General features: G+C 47.6%; 1 protein-coding gene across 1 annotated transcript in view; it reads right to left on the bottom strand.

Moving 5' to 3' along the window:
* Positions 1-24916, bottom strand: part of myo1g (myosin IG) — a gene marked incomplete at its 3' end in the record, with an annotated part of 142690 nt that overhangs the window by 32082 nt on the left and 85692 nt on the right. The window contains exons 9-11 of the mRNA XM_079258826.1: positions 24798-24912; positions 11373-11543; positions 2377-2447 (exon numbers count right to left, since the gene is read on the bottom strand). Coding sequence (XP_079114952.1) covers positions 2377-2447; positions 11373-11543; positions 24798-24912 — 357 coding nt within the window. The remainder of the gene's footprint in view (positions 1-2376; positions 2448-11372; positions 11544-24797; positions 24913-24916) is intronic.

Here is a 24916-nt window from a genome sequence, read left to right as displayed (position 1 = left end):
GGGTAAACGAGTTGTGAAAGACCAAACCTTGCGCATCGTTAAAGGGTTTTTCATATCTTTCACTGTTTTGGTACAATTTCAGTTCAAGCTGAATGAAATCTAACAAATTTGCCAGATTTCACACTTCTGGGTGATGATGTCACAGACTCATTTTTACCTCCAGGTTGTTTTTACCGGCTTAATCTGTCTGTCTGTGTTCAACATAACTCTAAAAGTTGTGGACGGATTTTCATGATATTTCCAGGACTTGTTGGAAACGTGAAAAGGAAGAACCGATTTTATTTTGGTGCTGATCCGGATCACCGTTTGGATCCAGGAACCTTTTAAAGGCAGAGGTTTGTGCTCTGCGAGTGCTTATCTAGTTCAGAAAGTTTCCCAACGAAGCTTTTTTACTGCCACAGTTTCCCCTCTACGTACACACATTTTACATTAAAACGTAGATATTTTTCTTTTCTTTATCCGAATGCAATCATCGGTGCAATACGCCTTTTAGTTTTCTCTCAGACGGACTCAGAGTGCAGACTGCACCCACCCCTGGCTCCACCGGCTTAAATTCAGTTCAGATGCAGGTTTTTCTGAGGTGAAGGGAGAGTTTTTAATCTGCCATAAAAGCTACATGGAAGTCAGAAAAATCATAAAACTTCTGTTCAGCAACAACTTAGAGTTTTTTAAATGGTATTCAGACGGCTCCCGTTGGTTCGACGGGGTGCGTCGAGCCTGAAATCAGCTGAAACCTGAACATTTACGACGGTTTCTGAGCGTCTCTGTGGGAGAAGTCATGGTCGTCATGCCAACCGCCAGGCTCAGTTCTGTATTTTGTAACGCGGATTCTAGAATAATGACCCTCCTCTGTTGCTGCGATGGCTTTTCTGTTCACATCAAAGCAGAATCTTCCAGTTTTCTGAACAATATAATCACATAAAACCAGACGGGAACTTTATTCCCAATGAGACGGTAAATTTAGGTGAATAGTTGAGAATGCAACACTAACTTCTACGTGTCCACGCTGCCAACCAGCTCAGCATGACACTAATGTTCGTTAGGCTGGTTAATGAGGGAAGTCTGGGCTTCCCTGCTTAAACTGCTGCTCCTGCGACCCAACCCTGGACAAGCAGAAGATGGATGGATGCTAGTTAATGCTAATGAGACCAGAGGCAGCAGTGTTGCTCACAGCTAATGTCTAACTTATGAAATATTGCAAAATGTAACATTAATTCTGCTTGTGGTGAAGCTCCGTAACACAAACGGTCCCAATACATCGTGTCCTGCAACCTGAAGAGCAGCGACGTGTCCAGATAAGACACTCTTATCACGACCATCTAAAGGTTGTCAGTCCAGATGTCTGGATATTAAGTCTCATCTAATCCCTGGTGCTCCATCAGGCAGCCAGATGCAACAAAAACCTGTTTGAGGAAATAGGAGCCCATTTCCCAACATCAGAGTAATCTTTATCAATATGAGGAGTTGCTTTATGTGTATCAGATATATAATATCTGATCACTTTACTGGCTAATAAATAGAAGAAAATCTTTCATGTTATCAAGCGAAACGCGAGCAGAGTTTGTCTCTGAAGCTCTATTTTACATCTTCATCCCAGAGACGAAACTGTCCCATCAGCTGGCGCCAAACCTCCTCCTCATCCTCCTCTTCCTACCATTACCCCTGACATGTTAATCTCTCTCGGTTGAGGCGAGAACACGTGAGCTGCAGGGATCTTGGGTCGTGGCAAGCACGTCAGGGCGACGCGCCTCATCTGGTCGTTGCAATGTTGGAATCCAGTGAACATGGTGAAGAAAAGGAGCAGTAACAGGGAGGAAGGCATCATGATAAAATTTCTCCCATCATGTCTGCCCCACAAACTCCAAACATCTTTGGTAATTCTGGTCAAGGGCACTTGTGCTTCAGCTCTCTGAATCATCCAGAATCATGTGGAGACGCTTCCAGCAGACTAACCGTCCTCTTAATGCTGGTAAACATGATGCATTTACAGGAAAACACGCAGAAAAGACGTGTGTCTCTCTCAGCATCATCTGATTTGATCTGATCTCATATGAATGAAATGTGGCATTTAAGGTCAGTAGGCCTGCGGGAAACTTCACTGGCTGGCTGGCCGGTAGGACGGGTGGATGGATGGAAAAAAGAGTGGATGGGTGAATGGATAGTTGGACAGATGGGAAAAATCAGAGCGTTGAACATGTGTATATGTGTATATTTTGTTAATAAAACAATAATGGGGATGACAACATGTATGTCATGTAAACACATGTATGTGGATGACCACGCTGGATGGTTAGGAGTTTTCCCGCTGCGTTAGAATCACAAGCCTGACACATGAAACTTATTTCCTTTCAGACGTGAAAACAGTGAAAGACTCACGTGACGTCGCCGGCATAGTGGCGAATCCGGAAATGTTTTTGGAAGTCCATTGATTTATCCGTGGGACAGAGCTGCAACGACAAGTTGACATTAGATATGCAACGACAGAGCTGCAACGACAAGTTGACATTAGAAATGCAACGACAGAGCTGCAACGACAAGTTGACATTAGAAATGCAACGACAGAGCTGCAACGACAAGTTGACATTAGAAATGCAACGACGACAGAGCTGCAACGACAAGTTGACATTAGAAATGCAACGACAGAGCTGCAACGACAAGTTGACATTAGAAATGCAACGACATTAGAGCTGCAACGACAAGACAACATTAGAGCTGCAACGACAAGACAACATTAGAGCTGCAACGACAAGTCGACATTAGAGCTGCAACGACAAGACGACATTAGAGCTGCAACGACAAGACAACATTAGAGCTGCAACGACAAGACAACATTAGAGCTGCAACGACAAGTCGACATTAGAAATGCAACGACGACAGAGCTGCAACGACAAGTTGACATTAGAAATGCAACGACGACAGAGCTGCAACGACAAGTTGACATTAGAAATGCAACGACGACAGAGCTGCAACGACAAGTTGACATTAGAAATGCAACGACGACAGAGCTGCAACGACAAGACAACATTAGAGCTGCAACGACAAGTCGACATTAGAGCTGCAACGACATTAGAGCTGCAAAGACAAGACGACATTAGAGATGCAACGACAAGTCGACAGAGCTGCAACGACATTAGAGCTGCAACGACAAATCGACATTAGAGCTGCAACGACATTAGAGCTGCAACGACAAGTCGACATTAGAGCTGCAACGACAAGTCGACATTAGAGCTGCAACGACAAGTCGACATTAGAGCTGCATCGACATTAGAGCTGCATCGACATTAGAGCTGCAACGACAAGTCGACATTAGAGCTGCAACGACAAGTCGACATTAGAGCTGCAACGACAAGTCGACATTAGAGCTGCAACGACAAGACAACATTAGAGCTGCAACGACAAGTCGACATTAGAGCTGCAACGACAAGTCGACATTAGAGCTGCAACGACATTAGAGCTGCAACGACAAATCGACATTAGAGCTGCATCGACATTAGAGCTGCAACGACAAGTCGACATTAGAGCTGCAACGACAAGTCGACATTAGAGCTGCAACGACATTAGAGCTGCAATGACAAGTCGACATTAGAGCTGCAACGACAAGTCGACATTAGAGCTGCAACGACATTAGAGCTGCAACGACAAATCGACATTAGAGCTGCAACGACATTAGAGCTGCAACGACATTAGAGCTGCAACGACAAGTCGACATTAGAGCTGCAACGACAAGTCGACATTAGAGCTGCAACGACAAGTCGACATTAGAGCTGCAACGACAAGTCGACATTAGAGCTGCAACGACAAGACAACATTAGAGCTGCAACGACAAGTCGACATTAGAGCTGCAACGACAAGTCGACATTAGAGCTGCAACGACAAGTCGACATTAGAGCTGCAACGACAAGTCGACATTAGAGCTGCAACGACAAGTCGACATTAGAGCTGCAACGACATTAGAGCTGCAACGACAAGTCGACATTAGAGCTGCAACGACAAGTCGACATTAGAGCTGCAACGACAAGTCGACATTAGAGCTGCAACGACAAATCGACATTAGAGCTGCAACGACATTAGAGCTGCAACGACAAGTCGACATTAGAGCTGCAACGACAAGTCGACATTAGAGCTGCAACGACATTAGAGCTGCAACGACAAATCGAAATTAGAGCTGCAACGACATTAGAGCTGCAACGACAAGTCGACATTAGAGCTGCAACGACAAGACGACAGAGCTGCAACGACAAGACGACATTAGAGCTGCAACGACAAATCGACATTAGAGCTGCAACGACAAGACGACATTAGAGCTGCAACGACAAGACGACATTAGAGCTGCAACGACAAGACGACATTAGAGCTGCAACGACAAGTCGACAGAGCTGCAACGACATTAGAGCTGCAACGACAAGACGACATTAGAGCTGCAACGACAGAGCTGCAACGACAAGTCGACATTAGAGTTGCAACGACATTAGAGCTGCAACGACAAGACGACATTAGAGCTGCAACGACAAATCGACATTAGAGCTGCAACGACATTAGAGCTGCAACGACAAGACGACAGAGCTGCAACGTCAAGACGACATTAGAGCAGCAACGTCAAGACGACATTAGAGCTGCAACGACAAGTCGACATTAGAGCTGCAACGACATTAGAGCTGCAACGACAAATCGACATTAGAGCTGCATCGACATTAGAGCTGCAACGACAAGTCGACATTAGAGCTGCAACGACAAGTCGACATTAGAGCTGCAACGACAAGTCGACATTAGAGCTGCAACGACATTAGAGCTGCAATGACAAGTCGACATTAGAGCTGCAACGACAAGTCGACATTAGAGCTGCAACGACAAGTCGACATTAGAGCTGCAACGACATTAGAGCTGCAACGACAAATCGACATTAGAGCTGCAACGACATTAGAGCTGCAACGACAAGTCGACATTAGAGCTGCATCGACATTAGAGCTGCAACGACAAGTCGACATTAGAGCTGCAACGACAAGTCGACATTAGAGCTGCAACGACAAGTCGACATTAGAGCTGCAACGACAAGTCGACATTAGAGCTGCAACGACAAGACAACATTAGAGCTGCAACGACAAGTCGACATTAGAGCTGCAACGACAAGTCGACATTAGAGCTGCAACGACAAGTCGACATTAGAGCTGCAACGACAAGTCGACATTAGAGCTGCAACGACATTAGAGCTGCAACGACAAGTCGACATTAGAGCTGCAACGACAAGTCGACATTAGAGCTGCAACGACAAGTCGACATTAGAGCTGCAACGACAAATCGACATTAGAGCTGCAACGACATTAGAGTTGCAACGACAAGTCGACATTAGAGCTGCAACGACAAGTCGACATTAGAGCTGCAACGACATTAGAGCTGCAACGACAAATCGACATTAGAGCTGCAACGACATTAGAGCTGCAACGACAAGTCGACATTAGAGCTGCAACGACAAGACGACAGAGCTGCAACGACAAGACGACATTAGAGCTGCAACGACAAGACGACATTAGAGCTGCAACGACAAGTCGACATTAGAGCTGCAACGACATTAGAGCTGCAACGACAAGACGACATTAGAGCTGCAACGACATTAGAGCTGCAACGACAAGTCGACATTAGAGCTGCAACGACATTAGAGCTGCAACGACAAGACGACATTAGAGCTGCAACGACAAATCGACATTAGAGCTGCAACGACATTAGAGCTGCAACGACAAGACGACAGAGCTGCAACGTCAAGACGACATTAGAGCAGCAACGTCAAGACGACATTAGAGCTGCAACGACAAGACGACATTAGAGCTGCAACGACAAGACGACATTAGAGCTGCAACGACATTAGAGCTGCAACGACATTAGAGCTGCAACGACAAATCGACATTAGAGCTGCAACGACAAGACGACATTAGAGCTGCAACGACAAGTCGACATTAGAGCTGCAACGACATTAGAGCTGCAACGACAAATCGACATTAGAGCTGCAACGACAAGTCGACATTAGAGCTGCAACGACAAGACGACATTAGAGCTGCAACGACATTAGAGCTGCAACGACAAATCGACATTAGAGCTGCAACGACAAGTCGAAATTAGAAATGCAACGACAAGACGACATTAGAGATGCAACGATGACAGAGCTGCAACGACAGGACAACATTAGAGCTGCAACGACAAGACGACATTAGAGCTGCAACGACAAGTCGACATTAGAGCTGCAACGACATTAGAGCTGCAACGACAAATCGACATTAGAGCTGCAACGACATTAGAGCTGCAACGACAAGTCGACATTAGAGCTGCAACGACATTAGAGCTGCAACGACAAATCGACATTAGAGCTGCAACGACATTAGAGCTGCAACGACAAATCGGCATTAGAGCTGCAACGACATTAGAGCTGCAACGACAAGTCGACAGAGCTGCAACGACAAGTCGACATTAGAGCTGCAACGACAAGACGACATTAGAGCTGCAACGACATTAGAGCTGCAACGACAAGTCGACATTAGAGCTGCAACGACAAGACGACATTAGAGCTGCAACGACAAGTCGACATTAGAGCTGCAACGACAAGTCGACATTAGAGCTGCAATGACAAGTCGACATTAGAGCTGCAACGACAAGTCGACATTAGAGCTGCAACGACAAGTCGACATTAGAGCTGCAACGACAAGACGACATTAGAGCTGCAACGACAAGTCGACATTAGAGCTGCAACGACAAGTCGACATTAGAGCTGCAACGACAAATCGACATTAGAGCTGCAACGACAAGACGACATTAGAGCTGCAACGACAAGACGACATTAGAGCTGCAACGACAAGTCGACATTAGAGCTGCAACGACATTAGAGCTGCAACGACATTAGAGCTGCAACGACATTAGAGCTGCAACGACATGTCGACATTAGAGCTGCAACGACATTAGAGCTGCAACGACAAGACGACATTAGAGCTGCAACGACAAATCGACATTAGAGCTGCAACGACATTAGAGCTGCAACGACAAGACGACAGAGCTGCAACGTCAAGACGACATTAGAGCAGCAACGTCAAGACGACATTAGAGCTGTAACGACAAGTCGACATTAGAGCTGCAACGACATTAGAGCTGCAACGACAAATCGACATTAGAGCTGCATCGACATTAGAGCTGCAACGACAAGTCGACATTAGAGCTGCAACGACAAGTCGACATTAGAGCTGCAACGACAAGTCGACATTAGAGCTGCAACGACATTAGAGCTGCAATGACAAGTCGACATTAGAGCTGCAACGACAAGTCGACATTAGAGCTGCAACGACAAGTCGACATTAGAGCTGCAACGACATTAGAGCTGCAACGACAAATCGACATTAGAGCTGCAACGACATTAGAGCTGCAACGACAAGTCGACATTAGAGCTGCATCGACATTAGAGCTGCAACGACAAGTCGACATTAGAGCTGCAACGACAAGTCGACATTAGAGCTGCAACGACAAGTCGACATTAGAGCTGCAACGACAAGTCGACATTAGAGCTGCAACGACAAGTCGACATTAGAGCTGCAACGACAAGACAACATTAGAGCTGCAACGACAAGTCGACATTAGAGCTGCAACGACAAGTCGACATTAGAGCTGCAACGACAAGTCGACATTAGAGCTGCAACGACAAGTCGACATTAGAGCTGCAACGACATTAGAGCTGCAACGACAAGTCGACATTAGAGCTGCAACGACAAGTCGACATTAGAGCTGCAACGACAAGTCGACATTAGAGCTGCAACGACAAATCGACATTAGAGCTGCAACGACATTAGAGCTGCAACGACAAGTCGACATTAGAGCTGCAACGACAAGTCGACATTAGAGCTGCAACGACATTAAAGCTGCAACGACAAATCGACATTAGAGCTGCAACGACATTAGAGCTGCAACGACAAGTCGACATTAGAGCTGCAACGACAAGACGACAGAGCTGCAACGACAAGACGACATTAGAGCTGCAACGACAAGACGACATTAGAGCTGCAACGACAAGTCGACATTAGAGCTGCAACGACATTAGAGCTGCAACGACAAGACGACATTAGAGCTGCAACGACATTAGAGCTGCAACGACAAGTCGACATTAGAGCTGCAACGACATTAGAGCTGCAACGACAAGACGACATTAGAGCTGCAACGACAAATCGACATTAGAGCTGCAACGACATTAGAGCTGCAACGACAAGACGACAGAGCTGCAACGTCAAGACGACATTAGAGCAGCAACGTCAAGACGACATTAGAGCTGCAACGACAAGACGACATTAGAGCTGCAACGACAAGACGACATTAGAGCTGCAACGACAAGACGACAGAGCTGCAACGACATTAGAGCTGCAACGACAGAGCTACAATGACGACAGAGCTGCAATGACAAGACAACATTGGAAATGCAACGACAAGACGACATTAGAGCTGCAACGACATTAGAGCTGCAACGACAAATCGACATTAGAGCTGCAACGACAAGACGACATTAGAGCTGCAACGACAAGTCGACATTAGAGCTGCAACGACATTAGAGCTGCAACGACAAGTCGACATTAGAGCTGCAACGACAAGTCGACATTAGAGCTGCAACGACAAGTCGAAATTAGAAATGCAACGACAAGACGACATTAGAGATGCAACGATGACAGAGCTGCAACGACAGGACAACATTAGAGCTGCAACGACATTAGAGCTGCAACGACAAGTCGACAGAGCTGCAACGACATTAGAGCTGCAACGACAAATCGACATTAGAGCTGCAACGACAAGTCGACATTAGAGCTGCAACGACAAGACGACATTAGAGCTGCAACGACATTAGAGCTGCAACGACAAATCGACATTAGAGCTGCAACGACAAGTCGACATTAGAGCTGCAACGACAAGTCGAAATTAGAAATGCAACGACAAGACGACATTAGAGATGCAACGATGACAGAGCTGCAACGACAGGACAACATTAGAGCTGCAACGACAAGACGACATTAGAGCTGCAACGACAAGTCGACATTAGAGCTGCAACGACATTAGAGCTGCAACGACATTAGAGCTGCAACGACAAATCGACAGTAGAGCTGCAACGACATTAGAGCTGCAACGACAAGTCGACATTAGAGCTGCAACGACATTAGAGCTGCAACGACAAATCGACATTAGAGCTGCAACGACATTAGAGCTGCAACGACAAATCGGCATTAGAGCTGCAACGACATTAGAGCTGCAACGACAAGTCGACATTAGAGCTGCAACGACAAGACGACATTAGAGCTGCAACGACATTAGAGCTGCAACGACAAGTCAACATTAGAGCTGCAACGACAAGACGACATTAGAGCTGCAACGACAAGTCGACATTAGAGCTGCAACGACAAGTCGACATTAGAGCTGCAACGACAAGACGACATTAGAGCTGCAACGACAAGTCGACATTAGAGCTGCAATGACATTAGAGCTGCAACGACAAGTCGACATTAGAGCTGCAACGACAAGTCGACATTAGAGCTGCAACGACAAGTCGACATTAGAGCTGCAATGACAAGTCGACATTAGAGCTGCAACGACAAGTCGACATTAGAGCTGCAACGACAAGTCGACATTAGAGCTGCAACGACAAGACGACATTAGAGCTGCAACGACAAGTCGACATTAGAGCTGCAACGACAAGTCGACATTAGAGCTGCAACGACAAGTCGACATTAGAGCTGCAACGACAAGTCGACATTAGAGCTGCAACGACAAGACGACATTAGAGCTGCAACGACAAGTCGACATTAGAGCTGCAACGACAAGACGACATTAGAGCTGCAACGACAAGACATTAGAGCTGCAACGACAAGTCGACAGAGCTGCAACGAGAAGACGAGATTAGAGCTGCAACGACAAGACGACATTAGAGCTGCAACGACAAGTCGACATTAGAGCTGCAACGAGAAGACGACATTAGAGCTGCAACGACAAGACGACAGAGCTGCAACAACAAGACGACATTAGAGCTGCAACGACAAGACGACATTAGAGCTGCAACAACAAGTCGACATTAGAGCTGCAACGACAAGACGACATTAGAGCTGCAACGACAAGACGACAGAGCTGCAACGACAAGACGACATTAGAGCTGCAACGACAAGACGACATTAGAGCTGCAACGACAAGACGACATTAGAGCTGCAACGACAAGACGACAGAGCTGCAACAACAAGTCGACATTAGAGCTGCAACGACAAGACGACATTAGAGCTGCAATGACAAGTCGACATTAGAGCTGCAACGACAAGACGACATTAGAGCTGCAACGACAAGTCGACATTAGAGCTGCAACGACATTAGAGCTGCAACGACAAGACGACATTAGAGCTGCAACGACAAGACGACATTAGAGCTGCAACGACAAGTCGACATTAGAGCTGCAACGACAAGACGACATTAGAGCTGCAACGACAAGACGACATTAGAGCTGCAACGACAAGTCGACATTAGAGCTGCAACGACATTAGAGCTGCAACGACAAATCGACATTAGAGCTGCAACGACAAGACGACATTAGAGCTGCAACGACAAGTCGACATTAGAGCAGGAGACAGACAGCCTCCTTCAGGTCCTCCTGAAGTCCCCTCTTCCTCGACCAAAGTTAACCACCCCACCTACTGACATGTGGAGGCAACTTTCAGCAAATGAAAGTAGGGAATTTATCATGTGATCCTGTGTATGTATTGACATGTGGTCACGCTGGAAGATCAAAGTCTATATCAGGTTTTCCATTCTGTTATTTTGACATCATAAACGAGGAAGATCTTTACCCTAATTTTCTTCATCGGGACACTCTGGTAGACCCCCCGTGGACCAGAAAAAGATGACGGATTGGAGCTAAACGGAGGTTTTTACGACCCTGAAATGATTTGATTTAAGCAATCAGTAAACCAGACGGCTGTTTTCACTGCCGTCTATCAGCTGATTGCTGGCAGTGACGTCATTTTCTGGTGCAGAAAAACATCTGATCTCAAAGCTAGATACTGGTCTGGAGAGGGGGATCGGGGGGTCCAGACAGACCCCGGACATTTTCGTAAAGTGGTAATTCTAATGTTAAAGATGATCCTCTCTCAGAGGATTCAGATTCCCATCAGATCTATCCAGGAGGAATCATGGAGAAGCTCTCTAATGCCCTCTACTGGTTTAAACCTGGAACTGCAGCAGTTATAGCAACATATATTGATCTGAAAATGGGATAAATATCAGTGGTTTTACCATGTCAGTCTGAATAAACGCTTCCTGTTGTGTCTGATAAACATCCTGGATGGTAAGGAAAACCTCCAGAGATCATCTACAGCTATCCTCACCTTGCGGGAGGTGTAGTGAGGATGCTGAGCCAGTTTGGTGTCCATGCTGTCCAGACAGACCGTGTCCGTGACTTTCCCGACTGTCAGACACGCCTCGTCCAGGATGGAAATGATGCCTTTATGCTGCTGCTCCACCAGGTCCACGATGATTTGGTTGTTGAAGTAATCGATCTGCAGAAAAACACGATTACAGTCCCAGTTTTCCTTACGTGTTGCCATGTTGGTGCTTTCCTTCCTAACGTGTTGCCAGGTTTGTGCCTGCTTTCCTTACGTGTTGCCAGGTTTGTGCGAGCTTCCCTAACGTGTTGCCAGGTTTGTGCGTGCTTCCCTAAAGTGCTGCCAGGTTTGTGCGTGCTTTCCTTACGTGTTGCCAGGTTTGTGCGTGCTTCCCTAACATGTTGCCAGGTTTGTGCGTGCTTCCCTAACGTGTTGCCAGGTTTGTGCGTGCTTCCCTAACATGTTGCCAGGTTTGTGCGTGCTTCCCTTACGCGTTGCCATGTTTGTGCTTTCCTTACGTGTTGCCAGATTTGGGCCTTCTTCCCTAACATGTTGCCATGTTTGTGCTTTCCTAACGTGTTGCCAGGTTTGTGCTTTCCTAACGTGTTGCCAGGTTTGTGCTTTCCTAACGTGTTGCCGGGTTTGTGCGTGCTTCCCTTACGCGTTGCCATGTTTGTGCTTTCCTTACGTGTTGCCAGGTTTGGGCCTTCTTCCCTAACATGTTGCCACGTTTGTGCTTTCCTTATGTGTTGCCAGGTTTGGGCCTTCTTCCCAACATGTTGCCATGTTTGTGCTTTCCTAACGTGTTGCCAGGTTTGTGTTTTCCTAACGTGTTGCCAGGTTTGTGCTTTGCCTACGTGTTACCAGGTTTGTGCCTGCTTTGCTGACGTGTTGCCAGGTTTGTGCCTGCTTTCCTAACATGTTGCCAGGTTTGTGAGTGCTTCCCTAACGTGTTGCCAGGTTTGGGACTGCTTTCCTAACGTGTTGTCAGGTTCGTGCTTTCATTACATGTTGCCAGGTTTGTGCTTTGCCTTCGTGTTACCAGGTTTGTGCCTGCTTTGCTGACGTGTTGCCAGGTTTGTGCCTGCTTTCCTAACATGTTGCCAGGTTTGTGCGTGCTTCCCTAACGTGTTGCCAGGTTTGGGACTGCTTTCCAAAAGTGTTGTCACGTTTGTGCTTTCCTTACGTGTTGCCAGGTTTGTGCGTGCTTCCCTAACGTGTTGCCAGGTTTGTGCATTCCTAACGTGTTGCCAGGTTTTGGCCTGTTTTCCTAACGTGTTGCCAGGTTTGTGTGTGCTTCCCTAACGTGTTGCATGCTTCCCTAACGTATTGCCAAGTTTGGGCCTGCTTTCCCTGACGTGTTGCCAGGTTTGTGCGTGCTTTCCTTACGTCTTGCCAGGTTTGTGCATCCCTAACATGTTGCCACGTTTGTGCGTGCTTACGTGTTGCCAGGTTTGTGCCTGCTTTCCTAACGTGTTGCCAGGTTTCTGCTTTCCTTACGTGTTGCCAGGTTTGTGCTTTCCTGCCGTGTTGCCAGGTTTGTGCCTTCTTTCCTTACGTGTTGCCAGGTTTGTGCCTGCTTTCCTAACGTGTTGCCAGGTGCGTGCTTTCCTTGCGTGTTGCCAGCTATGTGCCTGATTTCCTTGCGTGTTGCCAGGTTTGTGCCTGCTTTCCTTACGTGTTGCCAGGTTTGTGCCTGCTTTCCTTACGTGTTGCCAGGTTTGTGCCTGTTTTCCTTACGTGTTGCCAGGTTTGTGCGTGCTTTCCTTACGTGTTGCCAGGTTTGTGCGTGCTTCCCTAACGTATTGCCAAGTTTGGGCCTGCTTTCCCTGACATGTTGCCAGGTTTGTGCGTGCTTTCCTAACGTGTTGCCAGGTTTGGGCTTTCCTTATGTGTTGCCAGGTTTGTGCTTTCCTTACGTGTTGCCATGTTTGAGCGTGCTTTCCTTACGTGTTGCCAGGTTTGTGCCTGCTTTCCTTACGTGTTGCCAGGTTTGTGCCTGCTTTCCTAACATGTTGCCAGGTTTGTGCGTGCTTCCCTAATGTGTTGCCAGGTTTGGGACTGCTTTCCTTACGTTTTGCCAGGTTTGTGCCTGCTTTCCTTACGTGTTGCCAGGTTTGTTCCTGCTTTCCTTACGTGTTGCCAGGTTTGTGCTTCCCAACATGTTGCCATGTTTGTGCTTTCCTAACGTGTTGCCAGGTTTGTGCTTTCCTAACGTGTTGCCAGGTTTGTGCTTTTCCTATGTGTTGCCAGGTTTGTGCTTTGCCTACGTGTTACCAGGTTTGTGCCTGCTTTGCTGACGTGTTGCCAGGTTTGTGCCTGCTTTCCTAACATGTTGCCAGGTTTGTGCGTGCTTCCCTAACGTGTTGCCAGGTTTGGGACTGCTTTCCTAACGTGTTGTCAGGTTTGTGCTTTCCTTACATGTTGCCAGGTTTGTGCTTTGCCTACGTGTTACCAGGTTTGTGCCTGCTTTGCTGACGTGTTGCCAGGTTTGTGCCTGCTTTCCTAACATGTTGCCAGGTTTGTGCGTGCTTCCCTAACGTGTTGCCAGGTTTGGGACTGCTTTCCAAAAGTGTTGTCACGTTTGTGCTTTCCTTACGTGTTGCCAGGTTTGTGCGTGCTTTCCTAACGTGTTGCCAGGTTTGTGCTTTCCTAACGTGTTGCCAGGTTTGTGCTTTCCTAACGTGTTGCCGGGTTTGTGCGTGCTTCCCTTACGCGTTGCCATGTTTGTGCTTTCCTTACGTGTTGCCAGGTTTGGGCCTTCTTCCCTAACATGTTGCCACGTTTGTGCTTTCCTAATGTGTTGCCAGGTTTGGGCCTTCTTCCCAACATGTTGCCATGTTTGTGCTTTCCTAACGTGTTGCCAGGTTTGTGCTTTCCTAACGTGTTGCCAGGTTTGTGCTTTTCCTATGTGTTGCCAGGTTTGTGCATCCCTAACATGTTGCCACGTTTGTGCGTGCTTACGTGTTGCCAGGTTTGTGCCTGCTTTCCTAACGTGTTGCCAGGTTTCTGCTTTCCTTACGTGTTGCCAGGTTTGTGCTTTCCTGCCGTGTTGCCAGGTTTGTGCCTTCTTTCCTTACGTGTTGCCAGGTTTGTGCCTGCTTTCCTAACATTTTTCCAGGTTTGTGCTTTCCTTACGTGTTGCCAGGTTTATGCTTCCCTAACATGTTGCCATGTTTGTGCTTTCCTAACGTGTTGCAGGTTTGTGCTTTCCTAACGTGTTGCCAGGTTTGTGGTTTCCTAACGTGTTGCCACGTTTGTGCTTTCCTTACGTGTTGCCAGGTTTGTGCCTGCTTTCCTAACGTGTTGCCAGGTTTGTGCTTTCCTTACGTGTTGCCAGGTTTGTGCGTGCTTTCCTTGCGTGTTGCCAGCTATGTGCCTGATTTCCTTACGTGTTGCCAGGTTTGTGCCTGCTTTCCTTACGTGTTGCCAGGTTTGTGCCTGCTTTCCTTACGTGTTGCCAGGTTTGTGCGTGCTTTCCTTACGTGTTGCCAGGTTTGTGCCTGCTTCCCTAACGTGTTGCCAGGTTTGTGTGTGCTTCCCTAACGTATTGCCAAGTTTGGGCCTGCTTTCCCTGACATGTTGCCAGGTTTGTGCGTGCTTTCCTAACGTGTTGCCAGGTTTGGGCTTTCCTTATGTGTTGCCAGGTTTGTGCTTTCCTTACGTGTTGCCATGTTTGAGCGTGCTTTCCTTACGTGTTGCCAGGTTTGTGCCTGCTTTCCTTACGTGTTGCCAGGTTTGTGCCTGCTTTCCTAACATGTTGCCAGGTTTGTGCGTGGTTCCCTAACGTGTTGCCAGGTTTGGGACTGCTTTCCTTACGTCTTGCCAGGTTTGTGCGTGCTTTCCTTACGTGTTGCCAGGTTTGTTCCTGCTTTCCTTACGTGTTGCCAGGTTTGTTCCTGCTTTCCTTACGTGTTGCCAGGTTTGTGCTTCCCAACATGTTGCCATGTTTGTGCTTTCCTAACGTGTTGCCAGGTTTGTGCTTTCCTAACGTGTTGCCAGGTTTGTGCTTTTCCTATGTGTTGCCAGGTTTGTGCTTTGCCTACGTGTTACCAGGTTTGTGCCTGCTTTGCTGACGTGTTGCCAGGTTTGTGCGTGCTTCCCTAACGTGTTGCCAGGTTTGGGACTGCTTTCCAAAAGTGTTGTCACGTTTGTGCTTTCCTTACGTGTTGCCAGGTTTGTGCGTGCTTCCCTAACGTGTTGCCAGGTTTGTGCATTCCTAACGTGTTGCCAGGTTTTGGCCTGCTTTCCTAACGTGTTGCCAGGTTTGTGTGTGCTTCCCTAACGTGTTGCATGCTTCCCTAACGTATTGCCAAGTTTGGGCCTGCTTTCCCTGACGTGTTGCCAGGTTTGTGCGTGCTTTCCTTACGTCTTGCCAGGTTTGTGCATCCCTAACATGTTGCCACGTTTGTGCGTGCTTACGTGTTGCCAGGTTTGTGCCTGCTTTCCTAACGTGTTGCCAGGTTTCTGCTTTCTTTATGTGTTGCCAGGTTTGTGCTTTCCTGCCGTGTTGCCAGGTTTGTGCCTTCTTTCCTTACGTGTTGCCAGGTTTGTGCCTGCTTTCCTAACATTTTTCCAGGTTTGTGCTTTCCTTACGTGTTGCCAGGTTTATGCTTCCCTAACATGTTGCCATGTTTGTGCTTTCCTTACGTGTTGCCAGGTTTATGCTTCCCTAACGTGTTGTCAGGTTTGTGCTTTCCTAACGTGTTGCCAGGTTTGTGCTTTCCTAACGTGTTGCCACGTTTGTGCTTTCCTTACGTGTTGCCAGGTTTGTGCCTGCTTTCCTAACGTGTTGCCAGGTTTGTGCTTTCCTTACGTGTTGCCAGGTTTGTGCGTGCTTTCCTTGCGTGTTGCCAGCTCTGTGCCTGATTTCCTTACGTGTTGCCAGGTTTGTGCCTGCTTTCCTTACGTGTTGCCAGGTTTGTGCCTGCTTTCCTTACGTGTTGCCAGGTTTGTGCGTGCTTTCCTTACGTGTTGCCAGGTTTGTGCGTGCTTCCCTAACGTGTTGCCAGGTTTGTGTGTGCCTTCCTAACGTGTTGCCAGGTTTGTGCTTTCCTTACGTGTTGCCATGTTTGTGCGTGCTTTCCTAACGTGTTGCCAGGTTTGTGCTTTCCTTACGTATTGCCAGGTTTGTGCCTGCTTTCCTTACGTGTTGCCAGGTTTGTGCTTTCCTTACGTGTTGCCAGATTTGTGCGTGCTTTCCTAACGTGTTGCCAGGTTTGTGCTTTCCTAACGTGTTGCCACGTTTCTGCTTTCCTTATGTGTTGCCAGGTTTGTGCGTGCTTTCCTAACGTGTTGCCAGGTTTGTGCTTTCCTTACGTGTTGTCAGGTCTGTGCGTGCTTTCCTAACGTGTTGCCAGGTTTGTGCTTTCCTAACGTGTTGCCACGTTTGTGCTTTCCTTATGTGTTGCCAGGTTTGTGCGTGCTTTCCTAACGTGTTGCCACGTTTGTGCTTTCCTTACGTGTTGCCAGGTTTGTGCGTGCTTCCCTAACGTGTTGCCAGGTTTGTGCACGCTTTCCTTACGTTTTGCCAGGTTTGTGCGCGCTTCCCTTACGTGTTGCCAGGTTTGTGCTTTCCTAACGTGTTGCCAGGTTTGTGCTTTCCTTACGTGTTGCCAGGTTTGTGCCTGCTTTCCTTACGTGTTGCCAGGTTTCTGCTTTCCTTACGTGTTGCCAGGCTTGTGCCTGCTTTCCTTACGTGTTGCCAGGTTTGTGCCTGCTTTCCTAACGTGTTGTTAGGTTTGTACTTTCCTTATGTGTTGCCAGGTTTGTGCCTGCTTTCCTTACGTGTTGCCAGGTTTGTGCTTTCCTTACGTGTAGCCAGGTTTGTGCCTGCTTTCCTAAAGTGTTGTCAGGTTTGTGCTTTCCTTACGTGTTGCCAGGTTTGTGCTTTCCTTACGTGTTGCCAGGTTTGTGCTTTCCTTACGTGTTGCCAGGTTTGTGCTTTCCTTACGTGTTGCCAGGTTTGTGCTTTCCTTATGTGTTGCCAGGTTTGTGCCTGCTTTCCTTACGTGTTGTCAGGTTTGTGCTTTCCTTACGTGTTGTCAGGTTTGTGCCTGCTTTCCTTACGTGTTGTCAGGTTTGTGCTTTCCTTACGTGTTGCCAGGTTTGTGCCTGCTTTCCTTACGTGTTGTCAGGTTTGTGCTTTCCTTATGTGTTGCCAGGTTTGTGCTTTCCTAACGTGTTGTCAGGTTTGTGCCTGCTTTCCTTACGTGTTGTCAGGTTTGTGCTTTCCTTACGTGTTGCCAGGTTTGTGCCTGCTTTCCTTACGTGTTGTCAGGTTTGTGCTTTCCTTATGTGTTGTCAGGTTTGTGCTTTCCTTACGTGTTGTCAGGTTTGTGCTTTCCTTACGAGTTGCCAGGTTTGTGCCTGCTTTCCTTACGTGTTGTCAGGTTTGTGCTTTCCTTACGTGTTGTCAGGTTTGTGCCTGCTTTCCTTACGTGTTGTCAGGTTTGTGCTTTCCTTACGTGTTGTCAGGTTTGTGCCTGCTTTCCTTATGTGTTGTCAGGTTTGTGCCTGCTTTCCTTACGTGTTGTCAGGTTTGTGCTTTCCTTACGAGTTGCCAGGTTTGTGCCTGCTTTCCTTACGTGTTGTCAGGTTTGTGCTTTCCTTATGTGTTGCCAGGTTTGTGCCTGCTTTCCTTACGTGTTGTCAGGTTTGTGCTTTCCTTACGTGTTGTCAGGTTTGTGCGTGCTTTCCTAACGTGTTGCCAGGTTTGTGCTTTCCTAACGTGTTGCCACGTTTGTGCTTTCCTTATGTGTTGCCAGGTTTGTGCGTGCTTTCCTAACGTGTTGCCACGTTTGTGCTTTCCTTACGTGTTGCCAGGTTTGTGCGTGCTTCCCTAACGTGTTGCCAGGTTTGTGCACGCTTTCCTTACGTTTTGCCAGGTTTGTGCGCGCTTCCCTTACGTGTTGCCAGGTTTGTGCTTTCCTTACGTGTTGCCAGGTTTGTGCTTTCCTTACGTGTTGCCAGGTTTGTGCCTGCTTTCCTTACGTGTTGCCAGGTTTGTGCTTTCCTTACGTGTTGCAAGGCTTGTGCCTGCTTTCCTTACGTGTTGCCAGGTTTGTGCCTGCTTTCCTAACGTGTTGTTAGGTTTGTACTTTCCTTATGTGTTGCCAGGTTTGTGCCTGCTTTCCTTACGTGTTGCCAGGTTTGTGCTTTCCTTACGTGTAGCCAGGTTTGTGCCTGCTTTCCTAAAGTGTTGTCAGGTTTGTGCTTTCCTTACGTGTTGCCAGGTTTGTGCTTTCCTTACGTGTTGCCAGGTTTGTGCTTTCCTTACGTGTTGCCAGGTTTGTGCTTTCCTTACGTGTTGCCAGGTTTGTGCTTTCCTTACGTGTTGCCAGGTTTGTGCTTTCCTTACGTGTTGCCAGGTTTGTGCTTTCCTTACGTGTTGTCAGGTTTGTGCTTTCCTTACGTGTTGTCAGGTTTGTGCCTGCTTTCCTTACGTGTTGTCAGGTTTGTGCCTGCTTTCCTTACGTGTTGTCAGGTTTGTACTTTCCTTATGTGTTGCCAGGTTTGTGCTTTCCTAACGTGTTGTCAGGTTTGTGCCTGCTTTCCTTACGTGTTGTCAGGTTTGTGCTTTCCTTACGTGTTGCCAGGTTTGTGCCTGCTTTCCTTACGTGTTGTCAGGTTTGTGCTTTCCTTATGTGTTGCCAGGTTTGTGCTTTCCTAACGTGTTGCCAGGTTTGTGCCTGCTTTCCTTACGTGTTGTCAGGTTTGTGCTTTCCTTACGTGTTGCCAGGTTTGTGCTTTCCTTACGTGTTGCCAGGTTTGTGCCTGCTTTCCTTACGTGTTGTCAGGTTTGTGCTTTCCTAACGTGTTGCCAGGTTTGTGTCTGCTTTCCTTACGTGTTGTCAGGTTTGTGCTTTCCTTATGTGTTGCCAGGTTTGTGCTTTCCTAACGTGTTGTCAGGTTTGTGCTTTCCTTACGTGTTGCCAGGTTTGTGCCTGCTTTCCTTACGTGTTGTCAGGTTTGTGCTTTCCTAACGTGTTGCCAGGTTTGTGCCTGCTTTCCTTACGTGTTGTCAGGTTTGTGCTTTCCTTATGTGTTGCCAGGTTTGTGCTTTCCTTACGTGTTGTCAGGTTTGTGCTTTCCTTACGTGTTGTCAGGTTTGTGCTTTCCTTACGTGTTGCCAGGTTTGTGCCTGCTTTCCTTACGTGTTGTCAGGTTTGTGCTTTCCTTACGTGTTGCCAGGTTTGTGCTTTCCTTATGTGTTGTCAGGTTTGTGCGTGCTTTCCTTGCGTGTTGCCAGCTCTGTGCCTGATTTCCTTACGTGTTGCCAGGTTTGTGCCTGCTTTCCTTACGTGTTGCCAGGTTTGTGCCTGCTTTCCTTACGTGTTGCCAGGTTTGTGCGTGCTTTCCTTACGTGTTGCCAGGTTTGTGCGTGCTTCCCTAACGTGTTGCCAGGTTTGTGTGTGCCTTCCTAACGTGTTGCCAGGTTTGTGCTTTCCTTACGTGTTGCCATGTTTGTGCGTGCTTTCCTAACGTGTTGCCAGGTTTGTGCTTTCCTTACGTATTGCCAGGTTTGTGCCTGCTTTCCTTACGTGTTGCCAGGTTTGTGCTTTCCTTACGTGTTGCCAGATTTGTGCGTGCTTTCCTAACGTGTTGCCAGGTTTGTGCTTTCCTAACGTGTTGCCACGTTTCTGCTTTCCTTATGTGTTGCCAGGTTTGTGCGTGCTTTCCTAACGTGTTGCCAGGTTTGTGCTTTCCTTACGTGTTGTCAGGTCTGTGCGTGCTTTCCTAACGTGTTGCCAGGTTTGTGCTTTCCTAACGTGTTGCCACGTTTGTGCTTTCCTTATGTGTTGCCAGGTTTGTGCGTGCTTTCCTAACGTGTTGCCACGTTTGTGCTTTCCTTACGTGTTGCCAGGTTTGTGCGTGCTTCCCTAACGTGTTGCCAGGTTTGTGCACGCTTTCCTTACGTTTTGCCAGGTTTGTGCGCGCTTCCCTTACGTGTTGCCAGGTTTGTGCTTTCCTAACGTGTTGCCAGGTTTGTGCTTTCCTTACGTGTTGCCAGGTTTGTGCCTGCTTTCCTTACGTGTTGCCAGGTTTCTGCTTTCCTTACGTGTTGCCAGGCTTGTGCCTGCTTTCCTTACGTGTTGCCAGGTTTGTGCCTGCTTTCCTAACGTGTTGTTAGGTTTGTACTTTCCTTATGTGTTGCCAGGTTTGTGCCTGCTTTCCTTACGTGTTGCCAGGTTTGTGCTTTCCTTACGTGTAGCCAGGTTTGTGCCTGCTTTCCTAAAGTGTTGTCAGGTTTGTGCTTTCCTTACGTGTTGCCAGGTTTGTGCTTTCCTTACGTGTTGCCAGGTTTGTGCTTTCCTTACGTGTTGCCAGGTTTGTGCTTTCCTTACGTGTTGCCAGGTTTGTGCTTTCCTTATGTGTTGCCAGGTTTGTGCCTGCTTTCCTTACGTGTTGTCAGGTTTGTGCTTTCCTTACGTGTAGCCAGGTTTGTGCCTGCTTTCCTAAAGTGTTGTCAGGTTTGTGCTTTCCTTACGTGTTGCCAGGTTTGTGCTTTCCTTACGTGTTGCCAGGTTTGTGCTTTCCTTATGTGTTGCCAGGTTTGTGCTTTCCTTACGTGTTGCCAGGTTTGTGCCTGCTTTCCTTACGTGTTGTCAGGTTTGTGCTTTCCTTATGTGTTGCCAGGTTTGTGCTTTCCTAACGTGTTGTCAGGTTTGTGCCTGCTTTCCTTACGTGTTGTCAGGTTTGTGCTTTCCTTACGTGTTGCCAGGTTTGTGCCTGCTTTCCTTACGTGTTGTCAGGTTTGTGCTTTCCTTATGTGTTGTCAGGTTTGTGCTTTCCTTACGTGTTGCCAGGTTTGTGCCTGCTTTCCTTATGTGTTGTCAGGTTTGTGCCTGCTTTCCTTACGTGTTGTCAGGTTTGTGCTTTCCTTACGAGTTGCCAGGTTTGTGCCTGCTTTCCTTACGTGTTGTCAGGTTTGTGCTTTCCTTATGTGTTGCCAGGTTTGTGCCTGCTTTCCTTACGTGTTGTCAGGTTTGTGCTTTCCTTACGTGTTGTCAGGTTTGTGCCTGCTTTCCTTACGTGTTGTCAGGTTTGTGCTTTCCTTACGAGTTGCCAGGTTTGTGCCTGCTTTCCTTACGTGTTGTCAGGTTTGTGCTTTCCTTACGTGTTGCCAGGTTTGTGCTTTCCTAACGTGTTGCCACGTTTGTGCTTTCCTTATGTGTTGCCAGGTTTGTGCGTGCTTTCCTAACGTGTTGCCACGTTTGTGCTTTCCTTACGTGTTGCCAGGTTTGTGCGTGCTTCCCTAACGTGTTGCCAGGTTTGTGCACGCTTTCCTTACGTTTTGCCAGGTTTGTGCGCGCTTCCCTTACGTGTTGCCAGGTTTGTGCTTTCCTTACGTGTTGCCAGGTTTGTGCTTTCCTTACGTGTTGCCAGGTTTGTGCCTGCTTTCCTTACGTGTTGCCAGGTTTGTGCTTTCCTTACGTGTTGCCAGGCTTGTGCCTGCTTTCCTTACGTGTTGCCAGGTTTGTGCCTGCTTTCCTAACGTGTTGTTAGGTTTGTACTTTCCTTATGTGTTGCCAGGTTTGTGCCTGCTTTCCTTACGTGTTGCCAGGTTTGTGCTTTCCTTACGTGTAGCCAGGTTTGTGCCTGCTTTCCTAAAGTGTTGTCAGGTTTGTGCTTTCCTTACGTGTTGCCAGGTTTGTGCTTTCCTTACGTGTTGCCAGGTTTGTGCTTTCCTTACGTGTTGCCAGGTTTGTGCTTTCCTTACGTGTTGCCAGGTTTGTGCTTTCCTTACGTGTTGCCAGGTTTGTGCTTTCCTTACGTGTTGCCAGGTTTGTGCTTTCCTTACGTGTTGTCAGGTTTGTGCTTTCCTTACGTGTTGTCAGGTTTGTGCCTGCTTTCCTTACGTGTTGTCAGGTTTGTGCCTGCTTTCCTTACGTGTTGTCAGGTTTGTGCTTTCCTTACGTGTTGTCAGGTTTGTGCCTGCTTTCCTTACGTGTTGTCAGGTTTGTGCTTTCCTTACGTGTTGCCAGGTTTGTGCCTGCTTTCCTTACGTGTTGTCAGGTTTGTACTTTCCTTATGTGTTGCCAGGTTTGTGCTTTCCTAACGTGTTGTCAGGTTTGTGCCTGCTTTCCTTACGTGTTGTCAGGTTTGTGCTTTCCTTACGTGTTGCCAGGTTTGTGCCTGCTTTCCTTACGTGTTGTCAGGTTTGTGCTTTCCTTATGTGTTGCCAGGTTTGTGCTTTCCTAACGTGTTGCCAGGTTTGTGCCTGCTTTCCTTACGTGTTGTCAGGTTTGTGCTTTCCTTACGTGTTGCCAGGTTTGTGCTTTCCTTACGTGTTGCCAGGTTTGTGCCTGCTTTCCTTACGTGTTGTCAGGTTTGTGCTTTCCTAACGTGTTGCCAGGTTTGTGTCTGCTTTCCTTACGTGTTGTCAGGTTTGTGCTTTCCTTATGTGTTGCCAGGTTTGTGCTTTCCTAACGTGTTGTCAGGTTTGTGCTTTCCTTACGTGTTGCCAGGTTTGTGCCTGCTTTCCTTACGTGTTGTCAGGTTTGTGCTTTCCTAACGTGTTGCCAGGTTTGTGCCTGCTTTCCTTACGTGTTGTCAGGTTTGTGCTTTCCTTATGTGTTGCCAGGTTTGTGCTTTCCTTACGTGTTGTCAGGTTTGTGCTTTCCTTACGTGTTGTCAGGTTTGTGCTTTCCTTACGTGTTGCCAGGTTTGTGCCTGCTTTCCTTACGTGTTGTCAGGTTTGTGCTTTCCTTACGTGTTGCCAGGTTTGTGCTTTCCTTATGTGTTGCCAGGTTTGTGCGTGCTTCCCTAACGTGTTGCCAGGTTTGTGCACGCTTTCCTTACGTTTTGCCAGGTTTGTGCGCGCTTCCCTTACGTGTTGCCAGGTTTGTGCTTTCCTTACGTGTTGCCAGGTTTGTGCTTTCCTTACGTGTTGCCAGGTTTGTGCCTGCTTTCCTTACGTGTTGCCAGGTTTGTGCTTTCCTTACGTGTTGCCAGGCTTGTGCCTGCTTTCCTTACGTGTTGCCAGGTTTGTGCCTGCTTTCCTAACGTGTTGTTAGGTTTGTACTTTCCTTATGTGTTGCCAGGTTTGTGCCTGCTTTCCTTACGTGTTGCCAGGTTTGTGCTTTCCTTACGTGTAGCCAGGTTTGTGCCTGCTTTCCTAAAGTGTTGTCAGGTTTGTGCTTTCCTTACGTGTTGCCAGGTTTGTGCTTTCCTTACGTGTTGCCAGGTTTGTGCTTTCCTTACGTGTTGCCAGGTTTGTGCTTTCCTTACGTGTTGCCAGGTTTGTGCTTTCCTTACGTGTTGCCAGGTTTGTGCTTTCCTTACGTGTTGCCAGGTTTGTGCTTTCCTTACGTGTTGTCAGGTTTGTGCTTTCCTTACGTGTTGTCAGGTTTGTGCCTGCTTTCCTTACGTGTTGTCAGGTTTGTGCCTGCTTTCCTTACGTGTTGTCAGGTTTGTGCTTTCCTTACGTGTTGCCAGGTTTGTGCCTGCTTTCCTTACGTGTTGTCAGGTTTGTACTTTCCTTATGTGTTGCCAGGTTTGTGCTTTCCTAACGTGTTGTCAGGTTTGTGCGTGCTTTCCTTACGTGTTGTCAGGTTTGTGCTTTCCTTACGTGTTGCCAGGTTTGTGCCTGCTTTCCTTACGTGTTGTCAGGTTTGTGCTTTCCTTATGTGTTGCCAGGTTTGTGCTTTCCTAACGTGTTGCCAGGTTTGTGCCTGCTTTCCTTACGTGTTGTCAGGTTTGTGCTTTCCTTACGTGTTGCCAGGTTTGTGCTTTCCTTACGTGTTGCCAGGTTTGTGCCTGCTTTCCTTACGTGTTGTCAGGTTTGTGCTTTCCTAACGTGTTGCCAGGTTTGTGTCTGCTTTCCTTACGTGTTGTCAGGTTTGTGCTTTCCTTATGTGTTGCCAGGTTTGTGCTTTCCTAACGTGTTGTCAGGTTTGTGCTTTCCTTACGTGTTGCCAGGTTTGTGCCTGCTTTCCTTACGTGTTGTCAGGTTTGTGCTTTCCTAACGTGTTGCCAGGTTTGTGCCTGCTTTCCTTACGTGTTGTCAGGTTTGTGCTTTCCTTATGTGTTGCCAGGTTTGTGCTTTCCTTACGTGTTGTCAGGTTTGTGCTTTCCTTACGTGTTGTCAGGTTTGTGCTTTCCTTACGTGTTGCCAGGTTTGTGCCTGCTTTCCTTACGTGTTGTCAGGTTTGTGCTTTCCTTACGTGTTGCCAGGTTTGTGCTTTCCTTATGTGTTGTCAGGTTTGTGCCTGCTTTCCTTACGTGTTGTCAGGTTTGTGCTTTCCTTACGTGTTGCCAGGTTTGTGCCTGCTTTCCTTACGTGTTGCCAGGTTTGTGCCTGCTTTCCTTACGTGTTGTCAGGTTTGTGCGTGCTTTCCTTACGTGTTGTCAGGTTTGTGCTTTCCTTATGTGTTGCCAGGTTTGTGCTTTCCTAACGTGTTGTCAGGTTTGTGTATTCCTTACATGTTGCCAGGTGACGCCCTCCCTGTGGTACTCTCCTTGCTCCTGGCGGAGGATGAGCTCGATGAAAAGCTGCTGCAGCTTCTCGTTGCAGTAGTTGATGCAGAACTGCTCGAAGCTGC

This window comes from Telmatherina bonti (assembly GCF_933228915.1).
Source record: "Telmatherina bonti genome assembly, chromosome: 19".
NCBI classification, from domain to species: Eukaryota; Metazoa; Chordata; class Actinopteri; order Atheriniformes; family Telmatherinidae; genus Telmatherina; species Telmatherina bonti.
The sequence above is the reverse complement of the archived record's forward strand: the minus strand, read 5'-3'. Positions and strand labels throughout refer to the sequence as shown.